At 45.6% G+C, this 16810-nt stretch overlaps 2 protein-coding genes across 2 annotated transcripts; both read left to right on the top strand.

The window, feature by feature from the left end:
- Positions 1-11202: 11202 nt before the first annotated feature.
- Positions 11203-12459, top strand: LOC124648482 (scarecrow-like protein 32). Its single transcript, XM_047188243.1, has one exon. It carries the CDS (start codon positions 11203-11205, stop codon positions 12457-12459), a length of 1257 nt encoding a protein of 418 aa, XP_047044199.1.
- A 2668-nt stretch (positions 12460-15127) lies between these two features.
- Positions 15128-15952, top strand: LOC124706592. The gene has a single exon (XM_047238252.1). It carries the CDS (start codon positions 15128-15130, stop codon positions 15869-15871), a length of 744 nt encoding a protein of 247 aa, XP_047094208.1. The 3' UTR covers positions 15872-15952.
- The last annotated feature ends 858 nt before the right edge of the window (positions 15953-16810 follow it).

Genomic DNA, 16810 nt, shown 5'->3' with positions numbered 1-16810 from the left:
CAAGCGCCTGGATTGGATTAACCGGAGGATCGCATGCATTTGCCGGTGAAAGGAATTGTTCGGTTTCTTCATGATGATGAAAAGTTGATGGAGACTGAAAAGACCGTGTTATCTTGGTAGAAAAATTCGCAAAGATATGGGGAGAGCAAAAGGAGCAAAGAATCAAAGATTGATTACCTACCTATCTATCTCATGTTGCAGACAAGTGTAATATGTTCTTTCAGGTATACCATGTTGAATGGCTAATTAGCAGCGTGTGTGCATGCACTGAAGCGTCGCTGTCTGTTTCGGTCGTCGAATGGGCTGGGCTGTGCATCGATATGATTCCTGATTATGATTTATGAATACATATAGAATTCGCGACTTTTGAAAGGCGGATTCTTACTTTCCTTTAGGCACGATGTAACTCCATCCGTAGTCACCCTTTATCTTCAGTGGGCACATGAGCCTCCGACAAGTGACAAAAGCTGGGGTTGACTCATTGAGATCCTCAGGTGATTATTCTGGAGAGAAAGCACATTGGCCGGCCAGATAATATTGGATGATTTTAGTCAATGATTTGATTTAAAATTGATGTAAACAAATTCTGCTTCAGTTATTGCCCGTTCCACAACCCAAGGTTGGTCCTTTAATTGTAGTAACTAGAAATTCTTAGCTCCTCAAGTACTCAAGTATCCTTACGGGCTGGGTCAAATCAAAATTCAGTTTAGTTTACTTGTTTCTTTTGCATAACGGCCTAGATTGTTATTAATATTCTATTCTCTTTGTGGCTACTCCCTCCGTCCTCAAATAAGTGAACATCTAGCTCTAAACTTTGTCACGAAAGAGTGTACTCCTATCTTCCCAATGCACTTTAATTGCTTCTCTCTCATCGCACGAAAATCAAACCTATTAAGCACATATTCTTCTTGTTTTCTACATGCACTTAGCTTATTGGAGGTGAAAGAATTAAAGAGAATAGATGCATGTTCACAAATTTTTTTTTACTTCACTTCATAATTTGCCTTGGAAAACCCGCGTGTACACTTATTTGTGGACGGAGAGAGTAGGTCGTATCGTATTTGTCTGAAAGTGCCTTCGTTGTATGGGTGTTGGCCTTCGGTTTAAAAAGAAAATTGAGAATTGGAATGTTAGGGGCATAAATTTCCAAAAGAAAAGGGTACTATTGCAAGTAAAGTTGAAGAAAGTAACTATGCAATCATCTACCTTCAAGAGACTAAGAGGGAATGCCTTGATCTAGCATATACTAAACTGTTTTGTCCAAGAAGATTTGGCAAATTTGAATTTCTCCACTGAAATGGTTCATTTGGGGGGTTTGATGGTGAATTGTAACAATGTTCTTTTTCATGGAAAACTAGTTTCCAAAATGAATTCTATCTCTATCAAGTTCACTTGCAATCTTTTTCAAGCCTCTTGATTACTCATAAAGTTTTATGGCCCTTGTCATTGTGCTACCACTTAAGGGAAGACAATATGCATAGTGCAATATGCATGAAGATGCTTTGCTAGAGAAACTGGTCTGGCTCCTCACTTCTATTTCTTGGATTGTCTCTTATCTTTCAACTTTTGTCATTCCTCTTGTTAAAGCAACATCTGATCACCTTCCTTTTTGGTGCAAATTGGTACCTTTTGTGCTACAACACATTTATTTTAATCAAACATTTTCAAATGCTTCGAACATTCCAGTTGGACACACTATTAGTGGAAAGAGGGTAAATGTTGTATTGTGATCCAAATTCATATACTAAAGGGAGGCTGTACGGATCGTTGGCACCGCCTATATATACATCTTGTAAGCTGTCGGCTAGGGTTAATCAGATTATAAGATAACCCACGGCGTTTGTAAACACTCCCCGATATAGTGAAGTTTTGCTGGCTGGCGCCCGTGGTTTTTTCCCCTTCTGTGTTGGAAGGGGTCTTCCACGTTAAATCTTGTGTTCCCTGCGTGTGTTCTTGTTTCGTTCTTCGTTATTTGCTTGTTACTTTTATAACAGTAAATGCTAAATATTACAAATTGATGAGTGTTCATAAGTTATTCTCGGAGAATTTATCTTGCTTGAAGACATTGGTTATAAAAGTTAACCCGATCATTGATATGATGCATATGTTTGAAGTGAATAGAGACCTATGTAAACCGGAATGGAACTTAAGGGATATTCTAAAAGCGTACCCATTAGTTTGCAGAACCCAAGAATTTATTGAAGATAGAGAAGGAAGATCAAGTGGGTATGGCTTGGTGATAAAAATACTAGTTTCTTTCATACTAGAAATAATATTAGGTATATGCATAATTATGTCTATGTCTTTCAGAATAAAGATCAATGGATATCACAGACCATGATGGCAAGGCAACAATTATGTGGAAGGATTTTAAACAAAGGATGAAAGTAGGTTAATATTCTATAATGTTGTTTAATTAATCTTCCAGATATCTATGATAACAACCTTGATGATATTTTAGCGAACTTGTGATTCCATTTTCTAGTGAGGAAATTGAGTCAATGGTACAAAAATCTCTGAAATGAGAAAAAGTCCATGTCCTCATGGTTTTAATGAAATACTTATCAAATCTTGTCGAGGTATTATTTGAACTGATTGTAAGGAACTCACTCTTTCTTTCTATCATGGCAAGGTGGATTTTGAAAGTGTTAGTTTTCATATGTCACTTTAAGTACAAAAGTCGCAAGTCCCATCACTCCTAACAATTTTAGGCCAATATCCTTGCTTAATTGTGTGCTTAAGATTTTCACAAATCTTATGACAAACAGGTTACAGAAAATTATCGTGGATATTGCTTATCTCAAGTTCTCAACCAATATGGATTTAAGAGCACTCCAAAATTGTTTTGGTTGAGTATTTGAGTACCTTTAGAATTCCACAAGTCAAATAGAGAAATATTGGTGATTTAGTTGGATTTTGAAAATGCTTCTGATAAGATTGAGCACTATTTTATCCTTGGTATCCTTTTGGAAAAAAAGGTTTGGAAAAATATGTATGAGATGGATCTCTATGATATTTAATTATGGTTCTTATGTCTTGTTGAATGTAGTACATGGGGAAAATATTACACTGTAGAAACGGGGTAAGACAAGTAGACCATTTGTCCTCTTTGCTCTTTGTACTATCAAAAAATTATGTTACAATAAATTTTGAATAGGGCAATGCAACAAGGTCCCGTTCCTTAGTGTATTTGCTTCTTCCTCTTCCAATATGCATATATAACTTTGGTTATTTTGCAAGAAGATGTTGCCTAGCTAGTTCTCCTTAAGGCGTTGATCCATACTTTTGTGGAGTAAATTAAATAGTTTCAAAGTTAATTACAATTAGCTAAGAATGATCCAAATAAGCATGGATGCGCAAAGACTAGAGCATTACCATTTCACTATAAACTATAGGGAAGGATCATTTCCTTTCGCTTATCTTGGACTGTCACTTGAGATAACTAAACTTTCTCTAGGGTGGTCTTTTCTTCCAATGATACAAAGATTTGGGAGAATACACTTTGTGTGATAGCTAATTTCCTTGACAACTACTACTCGGGGAAGACTTGTATAGGATATATCTATTAGGTGAGATCATAGGATCAATTCACATAAAACATGTTTTTATCATGCGAAAAAATCTGAAAATAATATACAACATACCTATGGATTGTATCTACAACTCCAAAAAAATTCAGCTCAAAATTTGATCTACACTTGAAGAAACAAAAAAGACAAATCTGACTATGAATAGTGTCATACCTGATTGAATTCTAGTTCACACTATTCACACCTAAATTTGTCTTTTTTGGTTCTCTAAGTATATGTCGAATTTGAAGCTGCAATTTTTTGGTCTTGCATATGTAACATATATGTGCGTTGTCATTTTTTTCATAATATTTTGAACATGTTTTATGCTTCAAAAAAATTGTTCTCATAGATCCTATCTAAAGGGTGATCCTACCTAAGTCTTCCCCACTACTACTCCCTCCGTCCCGTAAAAAGCTGCGCGCTGGTAATTTTACGAAAACCCCCCTGCACTATTTCACCTGAAAAAGTCCATCCCGTCTCTTTCCCTGTCCCCCGACTCCCGCACGACCAACTTCTCCCCATTCCGCCCGCCACCGTCGCCGGCCGATCCCGAGGGTCTCCTGGCGCCGCGCGGCCACCTCCCCGTAAAAAATCATCCTCCTCCCTCGATCCCATGGCGTGGCAGCTCAAATCCGTAGTCCCCCACCACAAACCCTAGCCCAGGCTCCAGCAAGGTTGGATTTTGGAACCAAAATCGATTCTTGGGAGATTTGGGGTCGGCGGCATCCACGGCTTCCAGCCCCCGCGGCGAGAGGAGAGGAAGGATGCCGAGCCGGCCCAACCCCAGTCCCCCTTTCGACATCCTCATCTTTGTCTTCGGTGAGTTCCCACGCCGCTGCCCCTCCCTCCTCCGTCCAACGCTGCCGCTTCCCTCAAGCAGCGCTGCTGCCTCCACTAATAGACGGTGATGGTTTAGCTATAGTTGTACGCAGCTGGTATTTGGTGGTGGCGCTGATCCTTAATTTCTCTGGAGTAAGTGGCAGTAGCTTGGGAATTTTGTGAATTTTGTTTGCGAGCTGTTGCTGCGACTGAATATTAAGATAGCAGAGTTAGGATTGTATTGCAACACCCTTTCTTGTTTGCTTGTTGTAATATTCAGTCAAAAGCGACTGAATTAAAGTGACTCATCTTGTTGTAATATCTCTGGGATTGCTTGCCACCATCTATATTTCTGTGCACCATGAGGTAAATAAGGAAACTATAATCACCCAAATTTGCATGATATCACCGGGATTTCTTGCCACCATCTATATATCTGTGAAACACCATGAGGTAAATAAGGAAACTATAATCAGCCAAATTTGCATGATACACCAGGATTTCTTGCCACCATCTATATTTCTGTGAAACACCATGAGGTAAATAAGGAAACTATAATCACCCAAATTTGCACGAGGTAAATGTTGTCTAGGTTGCCAGGGAAGGTGATCATGTGGACGAGCAGAAGACCAACACTAATGGATTGAGTCATGTTTCAGCATGTCAGGTAATGCTTCTTACCATTACTGAGTCTGTACATACGGAAAGTAATCACCCAGATAATCTCTGATGACAACTATTTCCAAGTTTGGTGGGAATTGTAGGTACCTTTCCTTCACCGACAAATTGACTGGAGTTGCAGCAGCTGCTGCCTTCTTCTTTTGGCGACGCACTCGCCAGACGTGGATAGGGGCGGAGGAGTGGACGCCCTCGGCTAAGAGCGGCGGATGGCGAGGAGGTGGAGAACTATGGCCTCCACGTTCGTTGAAGCTACAGCGAGCGCACGGAGGACGCTGTGAGTGGACGGCGGCCGGAGGTGGAGCTGCTCACGGCGGCACCTGCGTGTGGTCGCGGCGGCTCCTCAGACGGAGGGCGGAGCGGCGGACGGTGGCTGGAGATGGAGCTGCTCATAGCGGCCCCTGCGCGTGGTCGCGGCGGACGACGGCCGGAGATGGAGCTGCTCACAGCGGCCGCTGCACGTGGTCGCGGCGGCCCCTCCGACGGCGAGTAGAGCGGCAGACGGCCGCCGGAGGTGGAGCTGCTCGCGGTGGCTGGTGGAGGGCACCGACGAGCTCGTGGAGGGCGCCGGCGAGTTAGTGGAGGGGTCCGGCGAGCTAGGGGAGGGCGCCGGCGAGCTGATGCAGGGGGGCCGGCGAGCGTGCAGCGCGGATCGCGGCCGGATCGCTGGTGGATCACGGCCGGATCATGCGCGCGGGCGCTGATTGCGTGCGTTATTTCCGTGCACTGATTGTTGGGAGTTTGTTGGGCTGATTTCAAAGTGTAAAGGGGTTTTCTGTAAAATGGTCGACAGTTCAAAAAAATTCTCCCTCGCGCAGCTTTTTTTCGGGACGGAGGGAGTATATAATATATTCTTACTTCCTTGTTCTGATATCCCAACCATTATAAAAGAGCAGATCATAAAGTACATAAGACATTTCTCTAGATAAGGGAACGACATTAGTTGCATGGTCCATTGTTCTCAACATAATCTACCAACATTAGTTGCATGGTCCCACAAAACAAGAAGGCCTAGGAGTTCTAAACATAACCATCCAAAATAAGGCTCTTCTAAGAAATCTTCGCAACTTCTTCAACAATGTTCTCCTGATGTGCAAATGATTGGATATTTATGGTGGAGATAAAATTGATTTTTTATACTTACATATCAATCGTGGGAAGTAACTTAGGGGATGGGAACAAAACTCTAATTTAGCCATACCTTTCACGTTATTCATGCCTTTTTTTGAATTCCATCATTTGTAATATTTTCTAAAAGCGTGAGCTTCAAAGTTCCGTGAGATGTAAATCATGTTTTTTTGACGATATTTTTTTTTTTGAGCAAGATTATCAAGGATCCTTTCAAATGGAAATACTATGTGACCAAGGAATGGAAATAGTTCAAGAATTAAATTTTGATGTTTGGTCTTATATAAATTTGGGGATCACATTTTATTCATCACAAAAGGCCTATAGACCCATGGAATGTTGTAAGCATGAACCTAGCTCCACATTTATCTCGGTTTGGAAAAGCTCTTATTGATCGAAACATAAGGTCTTCTTCTGAATCCTTATACATGACATGCTAAATACAAGGAGAAAGAACTTTTCTGTCTCATCTATAAATTGTGCCACTATCCCTTGTCAATAGGAAAAAAGTGTTCGACTTATTTTGGGGCTCCTTCTTTGCCTCCACTTGCTAGATTTTGTTTGCCCATAGAGATCTGGAAACTTGTCAACCCTAGAGGTTGTTGAAGATGTTAAACTAAAGCTAAACTTTATTTCATCTATGGAAGTTATTATACTTGCCTCCTGGAGCAACTGGATAATCGAAAGCGATAACATTTTGAAGAATCGAAACCTTTCCTTTCAAAGGTGGAAAACAACTTTTGAAAGAGCTACCCATGGTTGGCCACAAGATGAAGAGAAATAACTCTTAACCATTTAAAGGTTGCTAAGCATGATTCTGTTTTTATATATTTTCTAGCATTTTATGTAATTCCTACACTAATTGTACATATCTTTTTTAATAATAAATATTCTAGTGGAAACTCTCCCTTTATTTCTCCCGAAAGTTGTATAAATTAATTGATCCCTCAATTGACTAAAGACAATTATCATGGTGACATGGAGGATGTTTCACACTCATTGGTGCCGTTTATCAAACAAAAAATATGTAATTTGGGGAAAAAATAGGAAACGACATAAAAAGTGTTAGAATATTAATTGCACGATTTTATTCTATTACGGTATTACTAGATGTAGCTGCACTTACACACTATTGTTTTCAGGTAGTATATACAATATATTTGGAAATACTATTTTGTATGTACATATATGATGGTATTTTTGAAATATACTAAAAACTATTGAAACACATGATATTTTCATGCAGTTCGCTTTCTAAAATCTAACTATCGTTGCCTATTCGACGGTACTCCAGAGAAGGGATCCTCATGGAGGGAAGAAGAAGCAGGGGCCATCGGGCGGAGAGTCTTTGGGATGGTGGTACGCGATTTACCTAGCTTCAGAACACCTGCTCGATAAGAGGGCCTACTGATGCTTGTATGGAATTATCTGGGCGCTTTCGCGTTGTTACAATGAGTTGTGGTTGTGCCTCTAGGGCTCTTGGGATCCAGCTTATAAATGCGCCAGGATCTAGGGTTTACACGGAGAGTCCTAACCGGAATACAAGTCGCCTAACTACGGAATATTACATTGCCGTGCACATCAAGGATCCACCTTTCCTTATACGCTGTACTGGATCCGGCTACCCCTGATGGGCCAGGTCAGTTCCGACTTCCAGAGCAGGTTGGTGGATCCGGCTCCTTATTCCTGGGCTGGAATTCCTCCATCTTGATCAACAACAACTGGGCCGTCCGATGGGCCATTTGGCACCATCTCGGTCTATGGACCACCCGTGTTTGTCGGATCTAGCCACTGTCGATGGTACACCCATAAAGACCCACAACACTAACATAAGTAATGTATGTATATTGAAAGTGATAAAGTAGCATACATGCTACTGTGTGAGACATGAGAGTAACTACACCCCCTACTAGGATGTATTTCCTATATCTTGGAAATTTTCAAATGGATAATAATTTAGAGACCATAAAATTTGAAAAGATAAATAAATTCTGTAAAGCTGCAAAATTTTATAGGAACTTTTTTATTTTCGCCAAATCTTATATTATTTTCGTAATATGTTGTTTAGTGTTTAAATTCCTCAAATTTGTAGTAATACTTACTTATAGTTTTTAAACCCGTGTGTGACACCTGTTTTTAGCCGTGTGGCTGCTAATTTTGCACTAGTGCAATGGTTTAATTCGAAATTTTTGATTTTGAAGAACATTTCTCGTGGTTCTTTCAGTGTAGGATATAGAGAGAGTACTTGGTTATGGGAGGACACGTGGTTAGGGACTTCACTAGCATCTCAATATCCATATCTATATAATATATTTCAAAGAGAAAAAGTTTGTGTGGCTAGTGTCATCGCTAAGTGTCTTTCAATATAAGTTTTAGAGATGCACTCACGAGCAATGCGGCAGATAGGTGGACACATTAAGTGTTACATTTGATATCGGTTCTGCTAACCATACAACATGATAATTTTGTTTGGAAGCTAACAACGTGAGGCTTGTTTATAGTCAAATATCTATACCTTGACTATATGAATGATCATATGATGTTTCCAAGAAAATACATATAAAAATAAATTTACCACATAAAAATCAACTAATACATATGGAAAATGAAAGTACCACTGAAAATAAGATTTTCACGTGGTTCCTGCATCGCCGAGTATTTCTCACAAATGATAACTCGGCTAAAATAATTTTGTCTAGAAGTAAGAAATGGTGTTTTTGTAATTAAGATGAAACAATACAACATTTATTATTAGATTGTCCACTAGGAAAAGTGGTATGGCAGAATGTACATATGTCTTTCAATATTATCCGTTCAAACAATATTACAAATATTTTCGATAATTGGCTAGGGGGAGTTGCTAAAAAGATTAAGTGCAGATCCGAGTGGGTGTTTGCGCTTTACTTTGAGAAATTGTTACACTTTTAACAAGTCAAAATCTATTTCTTTCAGGTTATACCTCTGGCTACTCATATGATCCGTACGTGGTTCTATCTAGAACCAATAGAGAAGCACAGGGATTTAGCTACTAGGTGCAACCGACTGGAGATGGTTGCTCGGTATTGATTTTAGATTCACATGATGCTGCAGAGTTACTTCATGCTATTTTTTATTTTCATATGGTTGATACACAACCATGTTTGACCCATGATGTAATGGTTTGTAAACTAAACCTCTTTCAATAAGAAAATAAAAGGTTGTATGCATCAATCGATCTAGATGTCGTGACTTATGCCTTCGTTTCTAAAAAACTGCTACTTAGAGCAGCAGTAAATATTATTTCTTGATACAAGTGGGGCATTTTTTTAGTAATTTGGTTGTGTGCGTCCACAATGTCTCAACTGCTCTTACATTGTATCGTTGCAGAGGCGCCAGATGTAGCCCGTGTCACCTTACTTTTGACACTATATAATGTTGTCCTTTATGAAAAAGAATGTAAATGGGCTTATTCTTTTCCCATAACTTTGCTTGTGGATGTGTTCACCTCTCCTCAATGTGTATGAATTTTCTTACTGTTTCGCAGAACTCATATATTATCTCTGTTCATAACAAAATGTTGCAAGTTTTGTTTAAATTTAAACGTATCTAGATACTCTTTAGTGTATACATACATCTAAATGTAGATAAATCGCTGAAAACTTTTTATAGACTGAGGGAGGGTCTCCTGAGGGAGTATGATTTTTCGCTAAGTTACAAATACCATGATCGTTTCGGTAGTTTGCTGTGCGGTTTCTTCGACAAATATTGACTGACAAGTGACAGATTAGATTACGCATGGGTTGGCGTAATAATCGCACGGCCCTTTGCTTCCTTCTCCGACCTACCGTTCATCAAAATCAACGAGATAATACAACGATACGCCAAATCAGGGAAACAAACATGCCCCTAATTTTGTCCCGAGAGTGACATCAATAGCTTCTTAATTCCCCATCAGATGCTCCCACACGTGGATTGTTCTCCTGCCTGCTTGGTATGATCTAGGACGGTCCGCCTCTGTGAGATAGAAAATGGAGCGCAGAGAGTGACAAAACCGATGTATATTTTGGTCTGAACTTTGGCCCCGTTATCTGACGGACAAGAGAGTCCGGACGGCCATGGCTGCTTCCCTGGTCGCCTTCTCGTTGGCCTTAATTTATCTTGTTTAAGCGCCGCAGTTAGCGAATATTACGCCAACCCAACGTAATGCAGTTGCTAATCAAGCTGGCTCGTATGAACAAGATGCCTGACGAAAGATACGTCTCTGAAGCCTGAACTTGATACTCCATGCCTCACGGCTTCGTGTATATGTGCTTTGCTGTAGAGTGTTCGACAGATAAACAGAGGTAGTAGTATAGGACGTGTTTGTCCGAAGGTTACCTTTACCACGCCTAACAAGTTTGGCAAACCTAAGTCCTAGCCTTTTCCAATCTTACTTACCCAAGAAGCTTTGGCCAGACAACCCATTAGTAGAAAATCGTCAAAACCGTAATTTTCTGAGCGAGGAATTGTTGACAACAATTTTTGAAAAGAGAAAATTGTTGAGAAGAAGTTTTGGAAGAGGGAATTGTTTGGAAGAGTTTGGAAACAATAATTTGTCTCCAAACTTCATATTCTAATCACGACTCAGGCACAATCAGACAAATGAAGGCGTTAGGAAATAAGATACTACCATATTGTCCTTTCACCCATGGAAAGAGTCAAGAATGTGACCGAATTCCTCTCCATGAAAACGAAGAGAGGATCTTTTCACAATTCACAGCGATCCTATATATAGACCAAGCCACTCCAACAAGCAAACCAAAACAACCTACAATAATGACCTCCTCCGTTAGCAATTAGCTTTCGAGGGATTGCCTTCTTTCCCACCTCCTGATCGAAGGTCAAAACTCTACTAGCTACCACAAAATGATGCTAGCAGCCTAATCGTAGGCAGACAAGTGTACCCATCCTAGCAGCCCCTTGACCCAAAATCATGTACTGTACATGCTAGTGTCAGTGTGTCACTAGAGCACGAGGCCACGTCAGTATGGAGCAGGAGATACGAAGCAGCGGGCCGGTCAGGGTGCAGAGCTCGCTGTGCTTCTCCGGCGCGCTCGTCGACGGCCCTCGGATTCAGCAGCTGCTCCTCCACTGCGCCGCCGCGCTGGAGTCCAACGACGTGACGCTGGCGCAGCAGGCCATGTGGGTGCTCAACAACATCGCCTCCTCGCAGGGTGACCCCAACCAGCGGCTCACCTCGTCGCTGCTCCGCGGCCTCGTCGCGCGCGCCTGCCGGACGTGCGGCTCCCCTCGCGGCGCCGGGAGTATGGCGGCGCCGCTGCTAGGACGACGGGCCATGTCCGTCACGGAGCTGGCCGACTACGTGGACCTGACGCCCTGGCACCGATTCGGCTTCACGGCCTCCAACGGCGCCATCCTACGCGCCGTCACCGGCAGGGACGCCGTGCACGTCGTCGACCTCGGCGCCACGCGCTGCATGCAGTGGCCCACGCTCATCGACGCTCTGTCCAAGCGGCCCGGTGGCCCTCCGGCGCTCCGCATCACCGTGCCGTCCGTCCGCCCCGCCGGGCCGCCACTGGTCGGCGTGTCCGACGAGGAGCTCGGCCTCCGGCTGGCCAACTTCGCCAAGTCCAAGGGCGTGCAGCTGGAGTTCAACGTCGTCGACAATAATAATAATAGTACGAACACGCCATCTTCAGCTCCCGCAAAGCCGTTGACGCTTAGCCAGGAGCTCCTCGCCTCCGTCCTATCCGACCCGCCGGCGCTGGGGCTAAGGGACGGCGAGGCGCTCGTGGTGAACTGCCAGAGCTGGCTCCGCCACGTCGCGCCGGGGTCGAGGGACGAGTTCCTGGACGCGGTCCGGGCGCTGGGCCCGTGCCTGGTCACCGTGACCGACGAGGACGCCGACCTGGACTCGCCGAGCCTGGCGGCGCGCATCACCGGCTGCTTCAGCTTCCACTGGATCCTCTTCGACGCGCTCGACACCTCCGCGCCCAGGGACAGCCCCAGGTGGCTGGAGCACGAGGCGGCCGTCGGCCAGAAGATCGAGAGCGTCGTGGGCGCCGACGACGGCGAGCGGTCCGAGTCCGGCGCCAGGCTCGCGGACAGGATGCGGCGGAGAGGGTTCGCCGTCGTGGGGTTCGGCGACGGCGAGGTGGAGGAGGTCCGGCAGCTGCTGAGCGAGCACGCCACCGGGTGGGGCGTGAAGCGGGAGGAGGACATGCTGGTGCTCACGTGGAAGGGCCATGCCGCCGTCTTCACCACTGCCTGGGCACCAAACTAAGAGCATCCCTTACTGCAATTTCCCTAATTTTGCTATTTATAGTGACTAAAGTCTAAAACTTCTGTTAGGAATGCATGTAACTGTAACAATATATATTGTCCAGAGAGTAGTTTTAGGTTGGTTATATGTAGCTCAGAAAGGGTCAGAATGACATGACACAGAAACCGTGTTCTTTATTGTTCATGCATGGACACATTGGAAGAACATATCAATAGGTGAAATTGGAGCCTTTCATAGTTTTTTTTATAAAGACAACATATTAACATCAAATTGAAATAATATATAGCATCACACATCATGTTTTCACAGATATTAAAGTGGGGAGATGGAGATGTCGATGGAGAATTGCCTCTCTAAGGAGGAGAGGCGACCATGACGAGGGGGCACGGCATCGGCGGTGGCCGGCCCCTATGGGAGCACCACCATTTTTCTCCTTCTTGATTGAACTTCCTTGGTATTGTAGATGAGTCCTTCCCCTTGTAAAAGGCAGCCAATGGAGAGGCAAATTCGTGGAATGATTGGTCTGCTCCAAAATTAGGGTTTAATCTTTTGTATAGACTTTTCCATCGCACCTTGACCATGTAATCTAAGTCCATTTGATCCAAGGGCTCTCGGACACTCTTAAAGCTCCCTCGACCTTCTCTCCTTCCCCACGAGTCTATAGAACCGACATATGGTCGAACCCATCAACTATGGAGAAAGTCGAAGTCAATTTCGTCATCCACTTTTGGGCTCCCGTGGTGCAGTTTTAGGTCTTCAGTGACTGGGCGATTCCGATTGCATATGAACTCAGATATTGAAGTTTAATAGGTGAAAAGTTATAAGCAGGAATGTTTCTACAACTTACATGTTGTAACTTTTTTTATTTGTTTAGCGTCATCATCATGCCATGCCGGGTAATCTTTGAATTGAGTCTTGCAGAGATGAATTTCGGAAAACTCCGAATTCCGCCGTAACCGAGGGGCCCTTGTGCGATATTCATATGATTGCTGCACACTAAAGTGTAACTTAAATAAACTTTTGCAACTATTAGTAGGTTAGTTCTATTAGATTTTGAATACAAATTTAACGTTATGAATTTTGTAGACTCGTAATTTTTATTTATGGAATTAATGGTTAAATTTTAACTTAAATTACGTGCGCGCGTGCTAAACCGATTACGAGTGAGTAAGAAAAAAAGATAACTCTATTTTTTTTCCAAACGGACTAAAAAAAACTGTATGATGATACTAAAGAGGGCGGTGATCTATGGATCTTTATTGATTGGAAAGTGCTAAGCGTCCCCCGGGGGATTAGATTTCCGATCCCCCGGGTCCGCATCCGTCCGATTGAGGCGAGGGATCCGTTCGATCTGCTACCGGTCAAACCTGGCTTTCCTTTTCATCTAGGTGGACCCAGTTGATGTGGCTTTCTCTCACGTCGCTTTCATCTCTCTCTTCTCTCGCTGGCTCGGGAAAAAAACCCACCCGTACTCTCTTGACGTTCCGACGACATGGCGTCGCATCACCGCCCCGCTCCATGTGCACCGGCGGCCGTCGCAGCAGCGCCGCCCGACCGCCGTTGAAGCATCGGCGGCCAACCTTCGCAGCAGCTCCACCAGCTCCATGTAGCAGCTCCGTCCGCCCGTCGTAGCATCGGCGGCCGGCGGCCGACCTTCACAGCAGCAATGCCAGCTCCATGTAGCAGCACCTCCGACCCGTCGTAGCAGCGTCGGCGGCTCCATGTAGCAGCGCGGCCGGCCCTTTGCAGCAGCGCCGCATGCTCCATGTAGTCGGAGCCGCCGGCCCTTTGCAGCAGCGCCGCTGGCTCCATGTAGCCGCGCCGCCCGCTCCATGTAGCAGCGCTGCCGGCCCTTTGCAGCAGCGCCGCCTACTCCATGTAGCCGCGCTGCCCGTCCTTTGTAGCACCAGCTGCCGACCTTCGCAGCAACGGTGGCCGGATTTCGTAGCAACAACGACTGAAGTTTGTAGCGCCCGGCAGCAACGGGCGCGGATGGCACTAATGGTGGGCGCCTCCGATAGCAGCGGCGAGCGCGATGGCAGCAACGGCGGGCTCCGCTAGCAGCAACGGCCGGCGCGGACAGCAGCAACGGCCGCTGCCGAGGGAAGCTCTATATCGGCAGCCGTGACGCCCGCGCTGACTTCCGGCGACCCCCGTTGAGGCGGTCGAGCCCGCATCCTTGGAATCCAGTGGCGGCCGTCTAGGCAGGGTGCGGAGCGAGTCGCCGAAAATTCGGGCCGGGGCAGAGGTCGCCGAAGACGGCCGCGACCCCATGGGAGCAGTTGGGGAAAACGAGATGCGAGACGGGGCGGAGGGACGACGGCGTTGCGGCGGCGCTCCGGCGATATAGGAACTACGGCAGCGCCTCGCTCGAGCGAGTACGGAGGCGGAGTAGGTAGCAGAGAAGGTGGAGCGAGCGGGTCTGTGGGTGGAGCTGGAGCATCGTCGGTCTCTGCTCCCATCAGAGAAGAAACGAGAAGGCAGAAGGAAAGGATACGTGCAGTTCAGGGAGAAGATAAGGTGGGCCTGCCAAGGACACGCGGCGCTTAACCGAGGAGGACGATCGCTAGACCACGATCCCCCGGGGGAACACAAGTATTTTCCTTATTGATTCGCAAAACCCAAATCCGATCAGCCCGTGATAAACACGATCCAAACGACTGACCCAATGTCCGGTTCCACCGCGCACTCGCCGCCGGCGATGGACCGGCGAGTCCAGCGGCTGGCTCGCCGCGTCCCCATCGCACTCGCCGCTGCGGCCACGCTCTGCCTCGCATACCTCTTCCGCCACAGCTCCTGCTTCCCCGCGCCGGAGCCACTCACCCTCTCCCTCGCCCCCTTCCCGCGCACCTCCTGCGATGCCGCCTCGCGCCGCGTCCTCCCGCCAGACCGCCGGCTCGCTAAGCTCCGCTCCTCCTCCCGCTGGCGCCGCCGCTCCGCCTCGCTGGCCGCCTCCGTCTTCCCCCCGCTCCGCCGCCTCCGCCTCCTCGCCGGCTCCTCCCGCGTCCTCTGCCTCGCCGCCGGCGCCGGCAACGCCGTCGACGCGCTCAACGCCGCGGGAGTCACCGCGGTAACGGGGATCGACCTCGTCGACTTCCCGCCGCTCGTCCGTCGCGCCGACCCCCACCGCCTCCCCTTCCCCGACGGCGCCTTCGACCTCGTCTTCTCCGACGACCCGGCGGGGTTCTCCGGCGCGCTCTTCCCGTCTCGCCTCGCCGCCGAGGCAGAGCGCTCCGTTCGTCTAGGCGGCGCCATCGCGCTCGCTGTGGACCGGCAGCTGGACCCCGCCGCCGTCGCCGCTCTCTTCAAGAGGTCTCGCGTCGTGGATACCACGGATGTCACCTTGGATGGTTCCCAGGTTAGGTTGCTAATCTTGCAGAGCAATGGCACCACCTTGAACCCGCCGCACTGATAGCTTAGCTTCCATATCATGTAAGTACTCTCAAGTTATTTTTTCATGCCCTATGTTGTTGTCCTCTTAGATCAAATGCTAGATTAGTCGATTAGACAGTGTGTGTAGATTCATAGTTTGTTGTCTTAGATCAAATACTAGATCATACAGAGACATAGATTTGTACATGAAGTGTACTGTAACTCTGTATAGATTAATGGTCAAGAAAATTGTAAGCCTGTTCAACCAACATGTCTACTGCAATGCTTTTGTTCCCCTCAAACTTGTACTGAAGATGTGCTTCAATGCAGAGACCGCGTCCTGAAAGTTTCTGTTGTTTTGCTAGCCTGTCTTTCTACTTATGACCTAGCAATTAGGATGAACATCAGGTCAATGCACATTTTGTGAACATATATTCATGTACACCCATCCGTGAGACCTTGAGTTTGTAATTGAACTTGCACACTCCAAACAGTTCTAAAAAAGCATGGTACTACAAAATGTTAATTTGGGCACGGAGACAAACATATGGTGTACTGTAAAAAGAAACACAAGTATTGGCACCTATGTGTGTGCTTTCATAGTGCTTTCGTTTACTTGTTAAATGAGTTCCAAGCCTTAACAGGTTCTTCAGAGGCTTATTAGCTGTGTGGTGGTGGTAATGGCAGTTCACCGACCATGTCTATTTAGATGTTCTATTCAGATACACTTTATATTCGTACTTTGAAAGAGAAAATCGGCAGTTTTAATAACAAAATGCATCACATATGTATCATGTTGAACTATTGTTTGTTCCATTCTAGAAGCATTTTATGAGACAGACTGGTGACCTCATAGCCGATGTTACAAATGCTCATTGGAGACTCAACTACTCCTTTCTGACTGACTCACTATTAGTGAACCAATCACACTGTTGACATCATAGCTGAATGGGAGTTGATCGAGGGAAACTAAACCAAA

Source organism: Lolium rigidum, chromosome 4 (assembly GCF_022539505.1).
Source record: "Lolium rigidum isolate FL_2022 chromosome 4, APGP_CSIRO_Lrig_0.1, whole genome shotgun sequence".
Taxonomy (NCBI): Eukaryota; Viridiplantae; Streptophyta; class Magnoliopsida; order Poales; family Poaceae; genus Lolium; species Lolium rigidum.
This window is presented reverse-complemented; position numbering and strand designations above follow the sequence as displayed.

Bases quoted from the DNA above. Each gene is read 5' to 3' on its own strand.
- LOC124648482 (XM_047188243.1), top strand. From the start codon at position 11,203: ATGGAGCAGGAGATACGAAGCAGCGGGCCGGTCAGGGTGCAGAGCTCG.
- LOC124706592 (XM_047238252.1), top strand. From the start codon at position 15,128: ATGTCCGGTTCCACCGCGCACTCGCCGCCGGCGATGGACCGGCGAGTC.